Source organism: Pinus tabuliformis, chromosome 1_2, assembly GCF_031772625.1.
Source record: "Pinus tabuliformis cultivar Carrire ecotype Pingquan chromosome 1_2, CPIR1, whole genome shotgun sequence".
Lineage (NCBI taxonomy): Eukaryota > Viridiplantae > Streptophyta > Pinopsida > Pinales > Pinaceae > Pinus > Pinus tabuliformis.
The window spans coordinates 708795469-708802862 of record NC_142298.1 but is presented as its reverse complement, the minus strand read 5'-3'; the positions used below and the strand labels follow the sequence as shown (position 1 = coordinate 708802862).

Below are 7394 nucleotides of genomic sequence, written 5' to 3'. Positions count from 1 at the left end.
AGTAAGGTATGTATTTGAGATTTAACAAATTCTAGATTTGGTTTAAGTTTTGAATGTTTTTCTATTTTTATATGGGAAAGGAAAATTGACAATGCTTTTAATGATAACATCAATATTTTTCCTTATTTCTGCATGTCCATTGTAAATCCCTTTCCAATATGAGCTCCGTGGTCTAAAGGCTGCAGGCTCATTGTAAATATCCAATCAGTACTAAGTCATCCAGAATGACCTGTATGAATATTATGAAAATGTTTAGGAGCATAATTTTCATTTTCAATTCAGAAGATAGTTCCCTGAATTGTAGGTTTTGTCTGTTGAACATGAAGCAGCTATAACAGTGTACTCTTATGACTTTGCATCTGCATAATGCAAATACGCATCTTTCATATTTGTACTACACTTCCAAGGATCTCATAACACTTAGACGATCTATTTTACTTCAATTTTTTTTGTGACATTCATCAGATTTGGGCCAACAGCTTGTCATCTCCGTAGATGCTTTTAAGCAAGTTCTGTTCTATTAAAATTTAATCTATTCAAGCAAACAGAAGTTGAGTTTAAGGGCTCAGCTGATTCTAAAAACTGTACAAAGTGGAAGAAAAAGAAACCAAGGTTGTGATAATGCAGATAATCTTACAAGAAAAGCCAAGAAAAAGAAGCCAAAGGTTGGGTGAATACAGATAATCTTACTATATAAACTTGACAACTAATGGAAATAATCTTACAATATAAGCTTGGACAACTAATGCAGATAATCTTACAAGAAAAGCCAAGAAAAAGATGCCAAAGGTTGGGTGAATACAGATAATCCTACAAGATTAACTTGGACAACTGTCCCAAAATAATACACATGATATATTTTCTCCGCTACTGCGCAATAATTGATATAGGCAGTGTCATATTTCTACCAGTGAGTAGAATTTGTATGTCTTTGCGCAGTGTCATCTTTCAACTTAAGGAAGAAGGTGTATGTCTTTGCGCTTTGAATGATATTGTATAAACCCCCAATAGATGCCACAGTCATGAGTAGAACCCCCAAGATGATGCATATCTGCATAAAAATTAAATTAAATATATTAGAGATATGTATATGCTTCTATATGTGCATCTTTAGAAAAGTCAATAATATTAACTTGCATCATATATCCAAAACAACTTTCATGAATTCTTATGCCCTGTTTTCTTTGTTATAGTTTTTTTTCACTTATATATCTTTTATATTGTTCCCTTTGTCTTTCTTAACCACTGGAATGTTTATTCTAACACATTACAGAGTGATGCCTTAAAGGACGGTTCAGAAACTAGAAGACTAACCCAATTGGTCATCCACGACAAGCTGAATCTTTTTGGTTTGTATATTGCGAGCCACATGATGCAAGGAAGCTGCCATGGTGAAATACATAACACAAGTTAATGACAGTTTTATATACATATGTACATATAAAAGCAAGTTATATACAAGAATGACTAAAACAAGGCCAATACACTAAAGAATGAGTCAAACAAGGTCAATAAACTAAATTTGAAGACTAAAAGATGAAAGTCTCATCTTCATTATTATAGAGTAAAGAATGACTCAAGGTCAATAAACTGAAAGATGAAAGTCTCATCATAGTTGTTAGAGTGTACTTACAAAGTAAGTTGTTGGAGCGAAAGCAAATCCTCCAAAGAACCCAAGCAGACTCCCAAAGAAAGGTAATGATATGCCAACGAAGCAAGTTAGGGCTGGCATTAAGAAAGGGTGTGTTAGAACAATCTTTCATTTAGAGAAAGTAATTTAAAATGTTTGTGAGAATGCAAAGTTTCTGCTTAGTTTTGTAAGACTGATTCCACTTACCAACGTAGGTTGAGCGAGCAACCAAACGAAGTGGAATCCCTGGAGTAAAGTGAAGTTTCTTGACCAGCACTGTTTCCATCATATCAAATACTGGCATAGCATAAATCTACAAGAAACACTAAACAATGTCAGAAGCTGAATAAGTTACATTGATATTTATCAAGTTGTGCCTCGAAATGAAAAAATAATGTACAGGTTTCCTGGCATCTCTTGAATTCATTAATTTAAGTAATAGGATTTTTTAAACTGCGGGTGTATTGTAACAGAGAAATGAATTTTGTACTGGGTTATAATCCAATAACGTCAGCCGATTACTATAACCAGCACAAGATTAAAAGATTAGAGCTATACCTGATAGCTTCCAATCACATGGACTACCACCATCATATTGGCCATTGCAATAAGCCATGTGGGCTTTGCAACTGTATCAAGAATATCGTCGTCAACAGTATTTCCGAAGGCCCAATAGCCGACTAATGCGACTGGAAAATAACAGAGAGCAACTACGATATATGCAAAGATAACTCCTCGCCACATAGGGATCTTGGATGGCTTCCCTGGCTTCGAAGGAATAGTAGCTTGGATCTCTAAGACGACATTATGTCCTGCATAAGCAAAGGCAACGTCTCCCAAGGCATTGAACACATTAAAGACAACATCCTTAGTTGATTTGTTTGGAATACCATAATCCACATTTGGCAATTGTCCTTCATGAGCAGAGGCTGCCCAAGCAATTGTAGAGTAGCTGAGCAATCCAAACAGAGTAAAATAAGTATGGCTCCTCAAAGAACACAAACATATTTCCCTATATTAATTTTGCATAATTGCCCAGAAAAAGGAGGAAGAAAAGTTATTACTTAGGTGAAATTCAACTCTTTAGCCAAATAATGTGTTAGGGAAAAAGGTGGACACGAATGAATAAAGCAGAAAACCAGTTGGCAAACGCAACCAATAATTTTCAGACACTCAAACTACAACAGAAGCATCTACTTCCGGCAACGACTCTTAAAAAGCATACCTTAGGGACATGACCGCTGCAGCCAGCGAAATTCCAACCACTGAATTGAAATTAGGCAGTTGTGATAGCACAAAATGGACTGAACCAAAAATAGCAATGAAGTAAGACTGCCTTATTTTTTTACAACTTGGACAAACAATATCATGAAACCGCTTCAATGATTTCCCCCCAGTAACCATGTAGACTATATCAACACCAATTTCAACTATCAATTGTTGTGGAACAACAATCCATAAACCAAGTTTTTCACCGAAAGCTTGTTGCCCCAACTCATGATACCGATCAAAACGTTTTCCTGGAATCATCTCATGCATCTCAACCATCTGCCAAAGTGTATATAGGGTAATTACCCATGATAGGACAAGCACTACAACACCCGGGCCCCTGCAATACCATCAAAACTGTTCAGAAATATAATGAGATAATCTTGATGAATGATGTGTATTCAATTAGTGACTAAATCCTTCTACCAGACAAACATAAACTCCAGAAAAGAGTACAATAAGCATGCTAGCATTTTGAAACCCTTCTTGAAAACATAAATGGAAGCTGCCGCGTACAGAGTCAGTTCATGGCTATGCCTTAAAGTGTGGGAAAGAGTTGGATAGGTGTACTGGGTCATCATTACACAGTTCCAGAAAATTCTATGGTAAGAGTTAATGACGTTACCATCCTAAGCTTGCCATCGCAGAGGGCAAACTGAGTACTCCAGCGCCCACCATGGCAGTGACATTGTGGAATGTTGAGTACCACCACTTGGCATGACGAGATGATGTAATTGGCAGCCAGTCATCGTTAGATATTCCGGTTTTTTTACTCCCTTTGGTGCCATTTGCATGATCCTGCGAGGAGTATCACAGCCATCTTCAAAACTTGACAAATAAAAAGAAGAGAAGACGGACTTCAGATTTCTGCAATTCAGTTAACACTTGAAAACCGAAAAAGATTTTATTTAATTTCCGTTGTCCGAGAGAAGAGGATAAGTTCTCTAATTAAAGCTTAGAAAATGATTTGTTCTATGCTTGGGATAAGCAGCGGTTAAATTACTGTTACATAAAAATGGAGTTAAATAAACGGGCTAAATTACTCTATGTGCCTGATATATAATACATAAATAAGCATGAATCTGCTTATGATTATGTATACATTTCAGTGTGTATGATACCAATCGCTCTACTGTGATATTAAATAATTTAATGAAAGAGTAAACGCCTAACGGTTCAAACTACGGTCGGAATTAGAGCAATTTCAGTGTTTAGAAACCAAGATTTGGGAGTCCCGCGATCCGGCGGCCATTTAAGACGAAAATGGAAAAAAGGCGCGTAAATTTTCACAGAAACAGGAGAGCACCGACCTGTTCGGCAAAAGAACCGTCGTCCACTGCGTTCTCGGACGCCATGGTCGATCTTAACAAAAATCTTCGTCTGCAAGGGGATTTCAAATTTCTACCAAAACTTATACAGCAACAGACTTCCGCTTTGAGCTCTGCTCAATCCTAACTCGATTAGTGCTTTATCCAAACTGAGAGCAATTTAAAGCTCTGACCTACGGAAGCTGGAAGCTGTCAAAGGGAGCTTCCAAGAATGCTATTCCGCGCAGCATAGACCCGGGCTTTATAGCAATCTAATCCACCGCAGAGCTAAACCCATGTTCAAATAAAATATCTGCATAGTAGTATAGCAAGCTCCAAATATTAGTCAACGCTCAAACGGCATGATTTATCCCTCTTTCGGAGTTCCAGCCGTGAAGTTTCAAATACTTCACGCGGAACGCGCTACTGTCCAAACTTCAGAACAGCACAAACTGCTCAGGCCATATATTCCACCAGCTCACGCCACTGCCAGTTGGCTGTCCGTCTCACGTTCTTCAATCAATCACGTTTTTCCACGTTGTTTCCCTGATCTCACGTCCCACCAATCGCTGACCCAATCTAGCGGCAGTGTGCTTTACCGCGTTTTCCACCGCAGTTTTGCTGATAGGGTTTGCCACGCTGGAATTTGATTCTCACCATAAAGAAAGCGAGGAAAAAATATTTTAGCAGTATTCTAAACATTATGCTTTTTTGTTTATGGAAATTTTGACTATATTTTGAAAAAATTTGGCAAGGATTTTTGTAAATCCAAGTAAAAGCGGTCTAAATTCATAATTTTAGGTGTCTTAGATATTTTTGATGGTGTTGAATCTATTTCCACCTTAAAAAAAACAATTCAAACACTACCTTTATAAAAAAAATTGAAATATTTTTGCCCATTCCAGCCACTTTCGGCCTCTGACTCCATTATTTTAAAGCTCATGAAATTAAAGATAACTTACTATTAAAGTATTTTTATTTTTAAAACACCCAATTGAAATACAACACTTATAAAAAGAAGTTAAAATTAAAATTAGAAATAGTAATTTTGAAAAAAATTATTTATGATGATGATGATGGTTAACTTGGACTGAGACCAAACGTTGGTCTATCTGACCTAAAGAAACGAATTATTTAGTTTGATTTAAGATTTTATACCTATGCTCAAAAAGCTTGGAGAGAAGCCCCCGAGCTCACTGTAATTTTGACAACGTAAAAGGAAGATTTTGAAACTAATATCTAATGTGGTTGTACGCGGGGCACTTTAAGAGGAAGTGATTTTCATCCTCGATGTTCGTATTCTCACAGAGATGGCAGAACCTTTCCATCCATGGTGTTTTAGGAACTGCCCAATGAGACGTTTCACTATGGAGCTCATGAGAGTTCCTTCTAATCTTGGCTATATTAATTTTCTTCTTTGAGCTAGATAAAATAGAGAGATACTTTTGATCTTCTAGGGTGGGTTTAATGAGAACTTATAATATCTTAATTTTCTTTTAGCTGCTACATCTTTCTCACACCACATTTTTTCTTTGAACTTAGAAGTAACAATATTTTTAATGTTATTAATGTTTTGCAATGCAACATTCTCGTCGATCTCCCAATGGTTTAACCAGGCACTGGTGTTTTTATACCAACCTCGTTTGAGCCTTAGGTGGTTTTGGCTAGAATTCAAAGCTAGCTTAGGAAGTCTATGGTCTCCTATGTTATTGAGTTTGCGCTTGTATAACAGAAGCCTAGTCATAGCTAGGCTCTCGATAGGGGAAAGACCCACTTCTATAAGGAGAATAGGATAGGATGTGTTGCTTTTAATCTTGAGGTTATATGTTATAAAACGCTTTTGGATTTGCTCAATCTTTCTCTAGGATTCTCTAGAGATGCTACAACCCCAAACCTCACATCCATATAAGATAACCGGAGTGACTAAAGTTTCAAAGAGGAACTTCTTTCTATCCCATATTACGAGGTTTTCCATTTTACAATTATTTTAAAAACCAAAATAAGCTTTCCATCCCCCATTAATCCTTTTCTGTATGCTATAGTTCCAATTGAGCTTGTGATGAATATCAATTCCTAGGTACTTGTAGGAAGACACTTCCTCCAAGTTACTATTGTTATACATAAAATTAGAGTAAGTGTCCTTCTTGGATTTGACAATCATAACTTTTGTTTTGTCAGTGTTAACAATCATTCTCATGGTAGAGCAGAAATCCTTAAGAAGTATAAGTTGCTTATCAAGATCAGATGGGCACCTTGCGAGAAGAACAATATCGTCAGCGTAGAGAAGAAGGATGATGACTATCCCAGCTAAGATCATGCCAGCATATCCTGCTTCCTCTAAACAACCTTCTAGCTTGTCAATGTAAATGCCAAATAGGATAGGGGAGAGGGGGCAACCTTGTTTAACTCCGATATTACACTTAATATCTTTTGACCACCCCTCATTGCTCTTTAATTTGGCAATTACATTCTCGTATAACCTTATAGCGGCAGCTCTCAACTCAAAAGGAATCTTTAGCTCTTCTAAAATGTTCCAAAGGTTGTTTGTAGGAACCATATCGAAAACCTTTCTAAAGTCCACAAAGCAACAAAAGAGATTGGATTTATCATTGTGGCATTCCTCCACAATGATCCTAAGCATAATGAGGTGGTCTGTTATTGAGTGCTTCTTTCTAAAACCCGTTTGGCCTTTAGCCCGCCTACCTTCACTTTCAAGTCATATGCTCAACTTCCTTTCCAAAATAATACCATATAACTTGGCTAAGAGAGCGCTGATCATAATTGTCAAATAATTAGAGGGATTATTTGTATCCCCACTTTTAAAAATAGGGATAATGAGGCTTTGAGTCTATGGTTTAGGGAACCCTTGCTTGACCGCTTGATTGAAACGCTTGTGAATGCGGGGGACGAGGACAGGACCTTCAATTTTTAAGATTTCTGCTTGGTAACCTTCAATGTCCTTAGCTTTTCCATTAGCCAAGCGATTAACCCCAAAATCAATGTCTTCCAATGAGAAAACTTCTTTCGTTGTGAACAGGGTTTCAAAGTTACCCATGACATTTGGAGATTCATAAAGCTTTTTAAGATAGGAATTCTAGTCGTGTAAAACAATTTTATTATTATTTTAAGTTTTCCTAGTTAGAATCCGCCTCCAGAATTTCTTAGGAGCTACCTTGGAGAGGTGTATG

At 36.9% G+C, this 7394-nt stretch overlaps 1 protein-coding gene across 1 annotated transcript; it reads right to left on the bottom strand.

Moving 5' to 3' along the window:
* Positions 1 to 592: 592 nt before the first annotated feature.
* Positions 593 to 4581, bottom strand: LOC149207701 (lysine histidine transporter 2-like). The gene is made up of 8 exons (XM_089395841.1): positions 4210 to 4581; positions 3525 to 3697; positions 2856 to 3239; positions 2189 to 2582; positions 1838 to 1943; positions 1634 to 1725; positions 1315 to 1383; positions 593 to 1051 (listed from the first exon to the last, which is right to left on the bottom strand). The coding sequence occupies exons 1-8, from the start codon at positions 4252 to 4254 to the stop codon at positions 905 to 907; spliced, it is 1410 nt and encodes a 469-aa protein (XP_089251967.1). The 5' UTR covers positions 4255 to 4581; the 3' UTR covers positions 593 to 904.
* Positions 4582 to 7394: the final 2813 nt, after the last annotated feature.

What these genes read in the sequence shown, in the direction of transcription:
- LOC149207701 (XM_089395841.1), bottom strand. Translation starts at nt 4,254, where the DNA reads ATGGCGTCCGAGAACGCAGTGGACGACGGTTCTTTTGCCGAACAG. An exon ending in GCGATGGCAAGCTTAGGATG is followed by an intron (nt 3,240 to 3,524) that starts GTAACGTCATTA and finishes ATGGTATTGCAG; the next exon opens with GGGCCCGGGTGTTGTAGTGC. An exon ending in ATGTGATTGGAAGCTATCAG is followed by an intron (nt 1,944 to 2,188) that starts GTATAGCTCTAA and finishes TGTTTCTTGTAG; the next exon opens with ATTTATGCTATGCCAGTATT.